Genomic DNA, 16,718 nt, shown 5'->3' with positions numbered 1-16,718 from the left:
TTTACCTCAATTTTCTGAAGATTGAAGGAAAAGAACACACGTAGCATTTCCAGGGAAATTCCTCATTCAGACCACAGGTGGCTAAAGGCATTTTAAAAAAATTCAAGTGTACTGGTAGTTATTGGTGCATCCCCTGTCAGGAAAGCCTGCATCCAGCCCTGGATATATATATATACCGGGTATCAAAAGTCCGGGGCCATAGGACAACTCCATTATGAGTAAAGATACGAAAAAATAAAAAGGGTGTAAATTGTTGGAAATAGGTGATTTTCATTGTAAAATAGTGGAATTTTTCCCGTCGCACCAGTCGTTTAAGGTCCCACTGGCGTCCAATGTTAAATGAAAAAACAACGTTTCCAATTCAGCAGTCTGTTCGAAATGAACGTAAAGGCACGCAAGAGATGATACAACAATACAACATTATTGTGTGATTGAACCTGAAACACCACCAGTTTATTTCCCAACAACGTTGTATTGTTGATGTGTTGAGGGATCAAAAGAAGAGCCTGCTGAGATGGCAATGTTTTTTTTTTTTTTAATTATTATTATTATTATTATTATTATTTAGCATAGGGCGCCTTACCAGTGTGGAACCCAAAAATTCCACCATTTTAGATTGAAAACCGCATATTTCCAGTAATGGCCTCTGACTTTTGATACATCCGGTATGTATGTAATATTTACTAAATCAAATTGTTACTCAATGAGGCAACAGGGTTCATATTAAGAATTCAAATTGAAGCACCCAAGCAACGAAAAATTCTTTGTCGAAAACCACTTCTTCCCCTTCTAACGTTTTTTCAAAAACACGTCAGCAGTTCATCAGTCAAGAAAACCCGCTTTTGAACACTGAAAATGGGAACCTTGAAGAAGATTGGGATACGATCATTACCAACTACATTAATAGAAACAAAATTTAAGACTGTAAATACTTTGTTAGGCAATTTTAAGCCTTACAAAAATATCCATTTTAATGGTTGCATTTGTACGTAAATTGACAACAGTGTTCAGTTTGGCAACATTGTGCATACAGGGGTTTAAACTTATATTGTGTTTGAAGACAGTTATATCCAATATAAAAGATTACATGACTAGATTTCAAATCTAGGAAGGATCATTTATTTTGATACGCCTTGTAACTTTTTATACTAATGGACAAAAAACTGCTGAAATTTCGTACGATCCAAATATCGGTAGGCATACTCTGCGATACCACAAAGTTAAGAGGGTTACCAACCCAACAGAATTGATTATGGGTTGCATTTATCAAACATTTATAATTTACTGTCAAACATCCAGAGGTTTTTTTTTTTTTTTTTTTTTTTTCCTTTTTTACCCCCATATGGAAGTAACATGTTTCTAATTCTTTTCCAGGATTCAAATGAAACTAATGATCTCGGATCTAGTGAGAACCTTACATCCATTACCAAGTCATCTTGTTTGGAAGCGAAACCGTCCCTCATCGGCTCAGTGGAAACTCTATCGTCAGGTAGTGGCGTTGTGGAAGGCGCAAGTCGCAGTGGCTCTCCTGATGCACAGATAACAAGCACTCAAGGAACAGATGAATCTCACTTGCACATTAATGACATTCCAATACGATCGCGAACAGCAAGCGGGGACACATTTCTGTCGAAACGAGAGTAAGTAAAAGTAAATTAATATACTAATAAATGTATATTAATCCTTCCAAAGCTGATTTTCTATTAATCGTTGGAAACACATATTTCTGAATTTCAGAGAGTCAAAAAAGAAATCCTATTAATAGTACAATCTGCTATCCATTTAAGGCAGTGGTTAGGTTAAGTGGTTCCCAGCCTATTAAGTAGTCTGACGACACTTTACTGAATACTCACAACATCGCGACACACTTGTTTAATTTTTATTAATAATAATTTAAATTATAATAAATTAAATTAATATAAAAACATTAATAACAACAAAAGTTTCATTATATGTTTATGTATAGTAGTGACTCTATGTGGAACTAAGCATTGTTGCTGCTTCTGGAAGCGTTGACTGGCAAACTCTGTCTCAAAATTGATTTTAACTAATTATTGAATGAGTTATAATTTTCACATTCTAAAATTTCGCGCCTCACCCTATGGGACTGCGCGCCACACCAGTTGGGAACCACTGATCTAAGGTACTAAATGTTGTCAATTAAAGCATTTCATTACAAAAATAAAAGATGATACAATAAACTACATGTCAATTGAAATGAACACATAGTCTAAAAGGGTGAATATATATATATATATATATATATATATATATATATATATATATATATATATAATATACGTACGTAACATAGGTTGAAAAATAACTTTAGAAACTTAATTATTGTAGTATATATAACATTATAAATCATGTAATCTGAACACACTTTGCTATGAGATTCAACGGTGTGCGCAAAAATCCCATTAGACAGTTTAGTGTGAAGTAGGAAGCAGTCGTAACTTGTACTCCGAAGTGTATCGAAGCCCATCATTTTGAACATTTTTCTTTAACTACGATTTGGAACGTTCAGTTCAACCAGGAAGTACACTTATTTTTCAAATTAGACTGTAGCCTTACTTTTTCCAGAAATTATACTCTTATTAATTCCAGAAATCATTTTCCACTATATACTTTTTGAACTGCAATAGAATTTTTTTTTTTACCAACCTATTAGGTTAAATTTTCAGGGAAAAAAAAATAAGGCTACAGTCCAATTTGCAAAATAATTGTACTTCCTGGTCGAACTGAATGTTCCAGATGGTGGTTAAAAATATGTTCAAAATGATGGGCTTCAGCATCGATACATTTCTGAGTACGACTCGCGACTGCTTTCATACTTCAGTGTCCAATGGTACTTTTGCGCACACCGTTGAAACTCATCTCAAAGTGTGTCCAGATTACATGACGATTCACTTCATCCTTGACTGTGCCTCATAAGAAAAAAATCGAGCGGCATAAGGTCTGGAGAGTGTACAGAGAACTCAACTAACCCCATGTGCCGTTTCAACTGGCCTAGTACATTTTGATTCAAGTATGCTCTCAAGTCTCTATGACAGTGCGGTGAAGCGCCTCTTGTTGGTAATAAAAACTCTTTAGTGTACATTGCACGAATGATATGTAAAATGGAAAGGTGTTAGGTACTTTTTTCCAGTTACAGTACCATCAGAACGGAAAGGCCCAATTGCACAAATTGGAGACAAAGCACATCACAGATTTACACCAGGCAAATTCGCAGCGTTTTAATAATAATATTGGAATGATTTTCAGGTACACACAATTATACCTACTGACAATTTCATTAAATTTGAATTACACTTCATACGATCAAACAATGCTACCCGTGAGCCCAGTTCACGTATAACAATCTACTGAACTTATTCATAAAATTGTATCCTGCGATCTGGTTGTCGTCCAAGCTGTTGCACCAAGCTTGAAATTTTAAGGTTGTACACACGCAACTTACCTTTCTTCAGTATGCGTAGCACACTACTAGCGTTTACACCACTCTCACGTGACCGTACCTTGAAGATTTTTGTGGTGAACGCTGGAACAGTTCCAGCACCGCAACTGAGAATTCAGTACTTGAGCCGTGCTAAGTCAACCTGATCGGACTTTCTGCACATCACACGTTCTGTAAATGAATTTCAAATTTATCTTGTAGACGTGTAATTGTTACTCTTGAAGGTGGATCAGCCCCATACTCAGGTCTTCACGTCTCAGAAGCACAGCAACATTCTCAAACTTCCAGTACCACTTAGCAAACTGTTTCTACTCTTCAAACCTCAGACGTCCGTCGCCATGTTGATGTTACTCTCTTGCCACTAACTGCGTTGTGCAGTTAGACCGACGACGATTCTGCTGCCACTGTTGAGGAAACATTACATTACGTATTTTTTCACTGGAAAATAGTGGATAATATCATAATGTAAAATGCAGACTTTTTTCCATTACAAACTAAAGTAAATTAGCGATATCAATGTTACCTTAAAATACTAAAACTATTTCTTATGTTTGTATCTGGTAGTTTCATAATCTGATGTATTTTCATTTATTTTCGATAATGTGTGTATATATTTTAATTTATAATGCATCAGTTGTAAAGTCCATACAAATAAATTATATTATTCAAATTTTCTAAGATAGTTCAAAGTATGTATACTTTTATTTTCACACACATTCGAACCAGTATATAAATCATCATAGTTTGCATTTCATTTTTAATATTTATGCTATGATGTCTCAGGTTTAGAGTAACTATCCTTGACATGTACTTTGTGAATGTATATACATACGATTATGTTTCGACACAATGATTTGAATATCGTATTAGGCATTATAATTATTTTTCAGTAAATAATAATTTTAATTACTCTGCTCCTAATTACATTAAGAGCATAGCGTGTTAGAACAAGGTTTGGAAGGTATATTAGTAATTTATGACTTCGTATCATTGATGTCAGTTAGATGAACGAAATCATCTATGGTTTAATTGGCTTCAAAATGTATTTAAAAAGTTAAGTGTATTTTAATGTTTATTACTTACAGAAGTAGCGGATCACTAGAACCACTAAGAATACGAACTGGATCTATAGGCAGCGCACAACAACAATCTCAAAGGATGGATGCGCATTCGGCAGAATTTAAGAAATCTGAGACATCTGTGAGTTTATAGTATTATTCATTTATATGTAAATATATGATGAAAGAGGTTTGTTTCTTCAAAGTCCTCTATATTTCATTTTTTGTTTTCTATATTTTGTGCAGCATATGCGTTTGTTCAGGCAGACATTGGATTATACAATATAAAACTAACATTTCATATTGTGAAATGAATGGAAAATGCAATATTTGGGTACCCTCCCCCTCCACATGATATAAACGTGAAAAAAGTTGTAACTCATCAATTCTTTATGAAACACAAGTTGTAGACATGCTAATGTCCATTTAAACAAGAATACTGAACTGAGCCAAATGTGAAACTGAGAATAATAAATTATTTTCAATAAGTTAATAAAAATAATATAAAAACTTATTTTTGTGCTTGTTTGTACAGTACAGCCTCGCTAATGCAACCTCTCAGTGATCCAGCTTTTTTTGTTTTGTTTTTAAACATTGTTGTTAGTGTTATGATTCCACACCAACAATGTGTGAAATTGTAAGTTTGTATCTGATATTTTGAAATATAAAAGAGCCATTCTTGCTAATTGATGAGTTTAATCATGGCATCCGAAAGAAAAGATGTAACGCTAGATCTGTCGAAGAAGTTGGAGAATTTAAGTAAGTTAAAAAGATTATCTTCCAGGAAACCATAATTACTAATAATTATTAGTAATTAGAAAAATCTTAAGCGCATTCTGTAATCCGGCATCCTTGTGTGCAGGAAGTGGCTGTTATGTTTACTTTTTTTTACATTTTGCAACATGAATCTGGACATTCGTAAGATATCTCAGAAGTGTTCCTCAGAAAGAAATTATTTCAAATACATGGAGAAAACAGAGGACATTCATAATTCAATAAATCCGACGAGACTTGATTACCAAGGGTTATCAAATTATAGAACATGAGAGGAAAAACTGAATCGCACCTATCCGTTAATACATTTATCGATAATAGACATAAAAAAATAAATAAGTAAATCAAAAAACAGTATCCCCGCCCCATATATTTTCTGATAAAGCATTCTTAGCGGGCATATTTAATATTTAATTTAATTTATGAAATGTAATAATAGTAAAATATATATATATCCCGAAATGGTTTCTAAGAAATAAGATGATCACACACACAGTCCAATATTCAGTTTCGTACTGTAGATGTGCAACATAAACAGATGAATTTAACATTAGTAGCGTAGGAATGACGTTGCTTCAATGGAGCCCAAGTGCTGAAATAAAATAGTCTATTGATACAGTGATAATAATGCATGTGTTACGGAAGAAGGTAGGTTGTACAAAAATGAGGTCAAGGTAGGCACCTGGCCAACTTAATAGATTGTATTTAGACGGTATTTGTGTTCATTGGAAGCAGGAAAAGAGCTATTACATGATTAATCGTCCTATGCGTAAAAACTAATATACAGTGGAAAATTATTATGCCGCAGGTATTGGAGAACAAGCTTGAAATCAATGTTATAACCTTACCACCGTTTAATAAAACTTAACATATGGTAGTTAAAAGCAATTTTCACAATTCTATTAATATAACATAACTTCGTTTCTGAAGGAACCTCTTACACAAGCAGTCATCAACTTCGTTATCCTCCCCGACTCGAACTTTTCCTCTGCAGTACCCATTACTTTCGATCGAAGACAGAACTTTTCATCATTTCTGATACGCCACTTTTAACTCCCTTAATTACTTTTAACTTTCCTTCTTGTACGCATATCTTTTTCTCTTGCCTTCTTGCAGTCATTGTTACCTCGACAGAAAAGTCACAACTGCAGAGCCAGCGGTTTTCAGGGTTAAGATGAAAGTGAATTCCTAATGTGTATGTACGATAGCTTTCAGTGCCAAAGATATTGAAAATTCCAACTAGATTGACGTATAGAAGAAATTGAAAATTTAACTCATCTTCGGGAAACGTGTTTACCGCGATATTGCCGATTTCGCGTTGTTTTGAGGCTCGATATAACTAGATTCTACTGTATAATTGAGTAGACCGGGAAAAAGTTATCATAGTACTGTATATTCGATATCTATATCCATATATTTGCACTGTCTATTGGATCTCACGGATAGCTATCTAAACATATTATAATAATAAAGAATCTGTAATGTGCAGAGTCATAACAAAAGGTACTTAAATACGTTAAATTTCGTATTGTGTGGAAGTGGCAATCACAAAGTTAGCAGCTATGATCATTTTGCACCAAGGGTTTTTAAATTGTGTTGTATTTAACGAACTTTCATGTGCGACCTTAAGTATTTTGCATGAAATTAAATACATGTTATTATCTTTCAGACTCATACGGAGCACAATAGAACAATGCTGTTTCAAGTAGGACGGAATGAATTACGACTAATTAGTCCTGATAGAAAACAAATACTTCTTCATAAACATCTAAAGGATGTTGCTAATTGTGTACAGGTTTGTATATCTATTGTTTTCCATCATTTCCTAATTTCTACTAGAAAGGAATTAATCTATATATTAATAGCGGTGTCTGTGAACAAAAAAACTTCAGATCCAAATTGAAAGTGACTATGTTTGTGACTCTCAATCTTGTAAACCACCCGACCGATCTCAATCAAATTTTTAACGTAGATGCAGTTCTGGCCTGGGAGTGTTTTAGCTATTCACTTTGACGGTAGAACTTAGGGGAAGGAAAATTATTAAAATAATAATAATAATAATAATATAATAATAATAATAATAATAATAATAATAATAATAATAATAATAATAATAATATACTTCATAACTCTTGAACCAAACGACCCATCTTGATCAAATTTTCAACATTGATGAAGTTCGAACCTGGGAAGTTTTTTTATGATTTCATTCTGATGGTAGAACTTAAGTGAGGGGAGGGGAGGAGGGTAAATATATGAAAATGAATAAAACTTAATAACTCTTGAACCACCCGACCGATCACGATCAAACTTTCAACATAGATAAGGTTCGGATTTGGGATGTTGGGGGGACATGTAAATAAAAGTGACTGTCTTCCTGACTTCATCATGCTTAATCAAATTATCAACATAGATGAGGTTCGGACCTAGGTTTTTTATTATTATTATTATTATTATTATTTATTTATTTATTTATTTTTTTTATCATATCCCTTTGACGGTAGAACTTAGGGTATGAGAAGGAGAGGGGAAAACGTAATAACTCTTGAACCATTTTTAACATAGATGACGTTCGAGCCTGGAAAGTTTTTTTTTAATTTTCACTTTGACGGTAGAACCTAGGGGTAAGGAAGATTATATATAAAAATAAATAGAACTTAACTCTTGAACCACCCAACCGATCTCGATCAAATTTTCAACATACATGACATTCCGGCCTGGGATAATTATCATCATTCCGTGTCCTGCAAGGGGAGAGGGATATATAAAAATCACCGAAAATGGCCAATGTCAAAGAGCGCTCTAGTAAGAGTAAAACTGGAATATATTAGTATTTTCCTTAATTTAACCCTGCGAAATTGGGGTGCATCTTAGATTCGAGGATGTCTTAAATTCGAGTAATTATCGAAAAATTCGTAATTAAAGATATGAACGTGTTATTAAAACTACTTTGCTAGCCATAAATATTTTTAATTTTGTGTGTCCTACGCTTCGCAGGACACGCAGGTCTGCTAGTAATCTTTATTATTTATTCAATATTACGTTATTCATTGTTATATCTTCATCGTTAGCAATGGTATCAAATTACGGAATATAATCGTATCATACTTTGCATATTCTTGTGTTTGTCATCACAAGAGAGTTGAGCTTATGTAAGAGTCTGAAGAAGTGTTTTGATGGTATTCAGCTCTTGCCAAATGAATGTGTATGTTGTTTCCAAGTGCAAGACATCTATTTGAAACTGTGCGTAATAAACGTAAATGGAACGTAATAAATAATGGAAGAAAGAGGTAGATATTTACATAAGTAATAATTTTGACCTTCATTTTCAAAGATTTTAAAGTTTTATGGTGGACAAACACCGTGTGCATGGGTTTCCTCGGGGTTCTCCCATTTCCTTTCGCTTTCTTCATTCCACTATTTCATTCATTTCTCATCATCACCGTCTCCTTTAGCCTGTCTAGCATAACCGTGGGACGTAAAACTCAAGAGATTTCATTTCATTTCACTTCAAAGATTTTAAGAAGAAAAAAAAATAGAGATATCATTTCTTAATCCTGAAAAATAACGGGAATATAATAAGTGCGGTTTTTCAGGCCATATGCCCTGTGATAAAATTAAGTCTTGAGTTGTATGAGATTTGGAAACGACATTTTAATGATAAAGATTGATACTGGAAACGGATTTACAAAATATCTTGAGTCCGTTTGTAGTGACAATGTTACTTCAGATGTGGTATATTTAATGATTATGACTGACAACATTCTAATATCCTACCCCTGAATGAAATTAATTACACAAAGTATAAAATTGCAATAAAGAAACTAAAACATAAACGAACAAGTGGCTCTTGATGGGATACCACCGGATGTTCTTAAGGGATGTACTTAAAGGACTTCAAAACTACTTATGAAGCTCAATATTCAATATAATAATTAGATAAAAATCTTTCCCAACATTATGGAAATTTACACAGGTTTGTCCATTACTTAAATTTGGTGACACAAACAATGTTCATAATTACAGACTAATAGCAGTACTTCGTGCACTTGTAATAGTATTTGAATAGATACTATATAATTGTACAAAGGTGTCATAAGTCTTGTAATATTCTGGTACACAATATATTTATTACAGTAGAATGAAAGCAGACTAACATTCAAAGTACTTCTATAACCCCTCGTGTTGGAATGTCTGCAGCCACCTGTCAGTTCCTCGATTCCACGTCTTGTCCTTAGAAGCAAAGAAGTCAGTCATTGCTGTTAAAACCTCCTACTGATTGGTAAAGCACGTGATTTCAGGAAGTGTACCATGGACCGAAACAGGTAGTAGTCCGAATGGGCAAGATCAGGATTATATTTCGGATGTGGCATTAGTTCAATGCCATCAAGTGTTTGTATTTTTCGGCTGAGTGTAATTTTGCGTTAACATGATGTACTTTTGGTTAACCAATGCAGAATATTGTTGGCATAGTGCATCCACTACAACCGTTCGTTATAAAGGTTGGCGTTGATTGTAGGCGTTAGGAATGAACTCGAAGGGAATTGTTTTCACAACACTTGATGTGCTCGAGACGGCCTTGTTTGAAGACCGATTCTGGAAGTGACCCTTGCTCAGCCACTGTTTTTGTACATTCCAAGTTCCGAAAAACAATCACTTTTCGTCGCATGTGACAATCATTTCAGGAAACACACATCACGCGTATTTTGTAGAAGATATGCGCGCACATCCACTTTTCTCTAGGCCTGAGCTGCGATCAGCTCATGTGGAATGATGCGGCAGCTCTTGACGGTTATCCTGAGTTCATTGAGGTGACGTACTATAGTGGACTGGGACACGCCGAGTTGATTTGACAATTATCGTGTGTTGGTGGATGGATTTTCCTCAATGACGTGTCGTATGATCGTAGAGTCTGATCCTGGGGCGGACGAACTTCGGCTGATCGACATTTTTACAACCTGCATGAAATTTCTAGAACCAACGAATTACTGTGCTGTGGTTCACTGCACCTTCCTTTTTACATGACAAATGTTCTGGTTTGTTGCCGAAGCGTTATGGTCGAGTTCGAACTCATACAATAGCACTTCACGTATGAGGCGTTGTTAAGCACTTACTCTCACTGTCACTAAAACTTGACTGAAGATACTGATGGAGTGGGGGCCTTCGTGTAAATAGTTTGCTTGCCACACTACCTCTTGGGCCAGTGTGACGTACTTGCGATCGATCATAGTGTATACATGCGCCTGCTGTTTGAGTTGTGGAAATATTCCAAGACTTATGACTCATTATTGTATCTTGATCATGTTAAATGTTAAAAACCTGAAAAATAGCATGAATTTATTTTAGTATAGGTCTACAATGACAAATTTTGTAAATTATGCACAGGATGTATATTCCGCCTTAAGGCTAGTTCACGTGTTCATTGCATCTATTTTGATTTCGTTAAAGCTTTTGACACTGTCTTTGACAAGTCTTTTCCTTTCTCCCAATTCAGTTAGTCATTCCAATATAAATAAAATCTTCTACTATAAAAAGATATGCATCAAAGGGATTTGAACAGAAAATCAAGCTGTAGAGTCTTCTCGCGTCATAGTATTAAATTACCATAAAGTTTAATAGTTTCTTCTATCATTGTCAGTTGTTATATCGAAACTTCAACTAACAGTGACCTCACGTCAAGATTTTTACTAGTAATGTTCTGGAGCGTAAAAATAGTAGTATCTAAGCACCGGAACATTAATGGCGAAATTTTTCATAAAAACAGTTAACACCCCAAGATTAGTAGTTGAAGTCTCGATGTAACCGCCAGAACGAAGTATCGAAACTATTTAATCTAATATTACGACGCAGTCTGAGGTATTTCCATTATTAATTTTAATTAAGCTTCAGTTCACGCCCTCTTTCTGTGTTTTGGCATCTCACAAAATCTTGCTCAATATTAGTCAGTTTTAAAACTTTCTTAATTACTCAGCTGTGCCTTTTCGTTTTCTCTGTATCTTGAGATCTGTGCATGCCTATATCTGAAAGTTAATTTCAATATCAACACTGTTGTCTTTATTTTTCAGGGATCAAAAAATTCAGAGCATTTTGGTTTTATTTGTCGAGAACCGAATGTTGAATGTTATATAGGATACGTTTTCAAGTGCCAGTCAGAATCAGTTGCAGACGATGTTGTATCAGGTAAGCACACAAATTACTGCCTCTGACATGTCTCTTAGTTTTCTTGTATCTTTAAACAACTGTGTAAGTATAGTGGTAATGCTTAATAACAGTCAACGAAAAAAAATAATAATAATAATAATAATAAATACCAGGTAATGAATACTACTAAATCGTATAAAATCTTGTATTGCCGCAACCATTGCCACATTTCCAAAGAAATTGAAAGTGCAAATCTTTAAAAGCATAATTTTACCAGTTGTTCTACTGATGTAAAAGTGGAGCGCTAATTTAAAAATTAAAAAAAAAAAAAAATGAAAAATGAAAAGTAAAAAAACAAAAAAAAAAAAAACGAAGAAATAGGTGAATTATGAAAATTACAATGTATGGAACTTCACAATAAATACAATGTACACAGAGCTCCAAAAGTCCTTCACATATTTCAATTCAGTGCTTGGGCAATCTAGTGTCGATATTAATGGACAACTGACGAATGTGGATTTAAATGACGGCTGTCCTCGATATTATATGAGAAATCTATACATCAATCAATTTTTCTTACACTACATCCTCCGTAGGTACAGTCCGCAGCAAAAAACCTGCAACATGAGAATGTAAGTTTATTGTGAAACGATGAAGTGTTTTGCTCCAAAATAAGAGTGCAGAGAAGGACGCCGAGGTTTCTCCTGGCGTGATTCATGCCACTTAGACGTTACGTTTATTCAATGCGCTGTTAGGCGTAGTTTCACAATAAACTTAAATGCTCATGTTGCAGTTTTTTTTTTTTTTCTGCGAACTGTACAAATTCCATGAAAATTTCGAATGAAAAAGTGCGGAACTCAGCAGCGAATCGAACCAGGATGTCTCTCTTATTATGTGTTTATGCGTTATCCAGTTCACTCTGTAAACGGCCATAAACGTTCCAATCTTGAACTCTGAGACCACATGGGCTGTATTAGTACTCTAGTTGGTTCTGTTCACTGCTTATTCTCACAATTTTTCGTTCTTTGAATTTCCATTAATGTCTATTAATATGTTACACCATCACGACAGTTACTTGCTTAAGTATGTGGAGACTTCTAAAAGAAAAGGCATTTGGAAGAACCGATATCAAGAACTACCATAAGTTGCATTTAAGGGAAGATGGTAACAGTAACTCGGTGAATGTATCTGAAAAAGCGTTGAACAACTCTGAACAACACTTGGGATTATCAGTGTGAATTTAGGAAAAATCGATCTACTGTCAACCAGGTATTTACAATTTGACAAATACTCGAAAAGGAATGGGAATATAAAACCCCGATACATCTATAATTTATTGATTTTAGGAAGGCCTACGATATGTTTTTAGGAGGGAGGCATTGTACAACATTCTTACTGAATTTGATGTACAGAATAAGCTAGTTAGATCAATTAAGATGTGTTTAAATGAATCGAAAGTAAAGTCCGAGTAGGAAAATTCTTGTCCACGAGCTTTCACATCAAGAATGGCCTGAAGCAAGGAGATGCGTTGTCGCCATTATTATTCAACTTTGTTCTGGAGTACGCTATAAGAAAAATTAAAGACAGCAACCAGGGCTTAGAGCTGAATGATATTCACCAAGTTATGGCGTATGCTGATTATATAAATTTAATTGCAGATGATAGGAAAATAATAGGAAGAAATGCAGAAGTCCTATTTAACACTTACAGGGACATGGGTTTGGAAGTAAATGCAGAGAAAAATAAACTCATGGAAGTTTGCTGGATCGTAATACTGCAAATTATGGATGCATCAAAATATCAAATAAGACTTTCGACAAAGTAGATACTTTCCAGTATCTAAGATCAGTGTTAACAGATCAAAACCATATCTTCAAAGAAATTAAATATCGACTGAAAGCAGGAAATTCGTGTTATTATTCAGTTCATATATTTTTTTTCTTTATCGTTGCTAATTTTGTCGAGGAATTTGGAACTTAAACGATAGTCATACCTCTTGTACTGTATGGTTGCGAAACATGGTCATTTACTCTGAGGGAAAAACGCAAACTGAATGTGTTTAAGAACAAAATCCTGAGACGAATATTCGAACCCAAGAGGAACGGAAATAGGGAATGACGAAAACTTCAGAACGAGGAACTGCATAATTTATACTGTTTACCAAACATTGTTAGGGTCAGCAAGTCAAATAGGCTTAAGTGGGCAGGTCATGTAGCCAGAATGGAAGAACAATCAGAAAACGACCATTAGAAAGACCTAGGCGCAGATGGAAGGACAATATTAAGATGGATCTCGCAGAAATAAGGAAAGAAAGTAGAAATTGGATCTAGTTGACTAATTATAGAAGTTAATGGAGAGTTTTTGTGATCGCGGCATTGAACCTTCGGGTTCCATAGGCCTTACAGTTAGTTTAGTTAGTTAGTTTTTTTAAGTAACAATAATTATGCTTGTATTGGTTTCACAACAAGATTAGATCCACTAGTAGTATTTTTGTTTCTGCGCCGATGAACCGTCAAATTTCTTGAGTGATACTTGTATTACTTATGCGAGTTTAAATGAAATGTTAGCTGACCAGTAGTTTATTTCTCGTACTACTGTAACTCTTTGGACACAACATTTCTAATATTGTTTTCTCTTTCTATCACCAGCAATAACTCAGGCTTTTGTAGCTACATCTGAAGCACAGAGAAGAGAGAAACAACAGGTGATGTCGTGTGAGCATTGCCCAATGATTTGGTTTCATAAGCTGTGTACTGAAGTTGAAGGTTGGTTGTAAATATTTCTTTATTTTACTCTATACTGCTCTTAACGTTTCTTATAAAGAGTATATTTTTATCATGTCGTATATTTTCCAACATGTATGTTCTGTGCTTTTCTTCATTATGTTGGTAAATCGATCGCGATGTTGTGAGAGGTAGCAGAGAAGAAGCAAATTTGTTTTTAGTAAGTTTTTATATTAGACCTATTGTAGACATTTAATCTTAAATGGTCGTAAATTTGTTCGTGTAATAGTAATAATACTTCAAAATGCTCCTCATAAACGTATAATAGTTAATATAAATCTATTGAAATATCAGTACTAATTATAGTCAGCTTTGTTCAGAAATCGTTGTGTTATATGAGAGATTTTTACGATGTAATTTTAGGTATAACTGGAATGTTCTGTTTATTGGAATTTTATACGCTTAATGTAATTAAGAAATTTGCAAAGTAATAGAAAGTATTTTTGTTGCTGCGCGTGGAATGTTAGCATCCCTTTTCAGAGACGCGAGTCTATATGAGATGTAAACCAGCAGTTTAAGTAAGTGGAATCCGAACTGCTATAATGCGGTTAAATGATGTCCCACCCGGAATCGAATCCAGGACCACATTCACCAAAGGTGCACGCGCTAGCCATTAGACTAGAGGAGAGGGCAAAGAAAGTACTGTGTTTAGTAATAGAATATAGCTTTCTTCTGACTTAGTAACGTTCTTGCCCGTTGTCACTGGACATGACTGCATTTCCTATACAAAACATTTGGTTCCTACGTGGAATTTAGGTCACTTTTCGCGTTGATCTCTTTACCTAAGTACAATGTTCAAAGAAGGTTGTAGTGTATTTTTCTATAAAAATAAAGTTATGTGAATAAACAAATTGTGTGAATATAACTATATGATTCACGGTACCTTGAAAAACCAAAGAATTTACATTGACTTTAAAGACAGGGAAAATTAGGGATAGTCAGGGGAATCTGCTTCACAGAAGAGTCAGGAAATTTTTAGTTATCAACAGAATATATGAAGAACGCCTCAAAGAATCAAGACATTCAAAACAAAGAAAATTAAAAAAAAAATAAGCTTTAAAAGAATCCGTAGAAATAAAGGACCTTAAGGAGCGCCGAAAGATGTCAAACTTTGAATGAAAAGGAACAAATTAAATAAGGGCGGTGGTAGCTCAGTAGTCGAGCGTTCACCTCTGATGCATGGGGTCCTTGGTTCAATCCCAGCTTGCACCAAGTGAACTTTGTGGTAGACAAATACCATGTGCGTGAATTTTCTCGAGATTCTCTCATTTCCTCCAACTTTTTTCATTCCACCATTTCATTAATTTTTCATCATCACCGTCTCCTTTATCCTAGCCGGCATAACCATGGGATGTAAAACTGAAAGATTTAATTTCATTTACAGGTTAACTAAAAGATTGAAATGCGTCAGAAAAAGATGTTAGTTTGTTAATTACATATAATCAAAGAGAGAGATCAAATTCTAATACATGTTTCCTTGTTTATAAATCTATTCAGAATGCAAAGATATTAAAATTATCGCAAGTGTATAACTATTATTATTATTGTTTGATACTAATGTTTTATTGTGTTTCAAATACAAGAAGTTTGGCTTACAATGAATATTTATAATTAAAAAATAATAATAAACTTATACTGTGTTCAAAAATTAGAAAGGATAGCATTGGACGGGTAGGAAATGGTGCAGATCGATTAAGAAGATATTTCTTTCTAAGCCTAACCATAAATGATGGTATTTGCAGTGTCATGGGTCAGGAAAAAATATTTATTCGCTTACGAAAATTCAGAGAAATTAATACTAGAATTTCAGTATGAATCCTACATAAGAAAATTCATAAACATGTGGCAACACTGTACTTACTTTAAAAAAATCAGCATTGTCTCTGGAAAGCCCGTGGTGCTTATAATGTTTTGAATATGTGCTCTACCGTAAGAGTACAGTAGTTGTTAACCTTTTATGTTAACCTGTTTGCTTATCTTTTATAACATGTGTTGTGATTACGTAAGAAAGCTGCGAATTTGTTACGCAATATGGCTTTTGAAGGCTACTTTTTAATGTGTTTAAATAATTTTCATATGAAGAACCGTTATAGATTTAGTGTTCTCATATACACATAAAAGACCACCTTTGTATTACCTTTCTCATAATTCGAAATCTTTAGTGAATCACTTTTGTCAACAAAGTAGACATAAGATAGAATTACATCTTTGAAACCAAGATATTTTTTATGTTGTTTAAGTATATAAAAATAAGAAAAGTGAAACAACTTGCTTTAATAATTGATTGTTCTAGTCATATATCAAGATTTTCAATGCAAATCGTCATTTTTTTAAATAAAAATTAACATTAAATTCCATGAAAATTAGCATTAAATTCCAAATGCAGATTTGTTACATGTAAAGCTACGATTATTTGTCTAACACTTAAGCGGAATCGCTAGTTCATTTGAGAGGAGTTTTAAGTCCTTCCAACCCATGTAATGAAATTTATAATAATTATCA

At 34.1% G+C, this 16,718-nt stretch overlaps 1 protein-coding gene across 1 annotated transcript in view; it reads left to right on the top strand.

Annotated features, from left to right (window-relative positions):
- Positions 1–16,718, top strand: part of plx (PTB_TBC1D1_like and TBC domain-containing protein plx) — a gene marked incomplete in the record, with an annotated part of 324,926 nt that overhangs the window by 232,539 nt on the left and 75,669 nt on the right. The window contains 5 exon segments of the mRNA XM_081728163.1: positions 1,375–1,640; positions 4,546–4,660; positions 6,962–7,087; positions 11,358–11,472; positions 14,082–14,198. Of these exon segments, the coding sequence (XP_081584289.1) occupies positions 1,375–1,640; positions 4,546–4,660; positions 6,962–7,087; positions 11,358–11,472; positions 14,082–14,198 (739 nt within the window).

Source organism: Thermobia domestica, chromosome 10 (assembly GCF_964235325.1).
Source record: "Thermobia domestica chromosome 10, izTheDome1.hap1.1, whole genome shotgun sequence".
Lineage (NCBI taxonomy): Eukaryota > Metazoa > Arthropoda > Insecta > Zygentoma > Lepismatidae > Thermobia > Thermobia domestica.
Note: the sequence above shows the minus strand (reverse complement) of the source record. Positions and strands in the feature narration are given on the sequence as shown.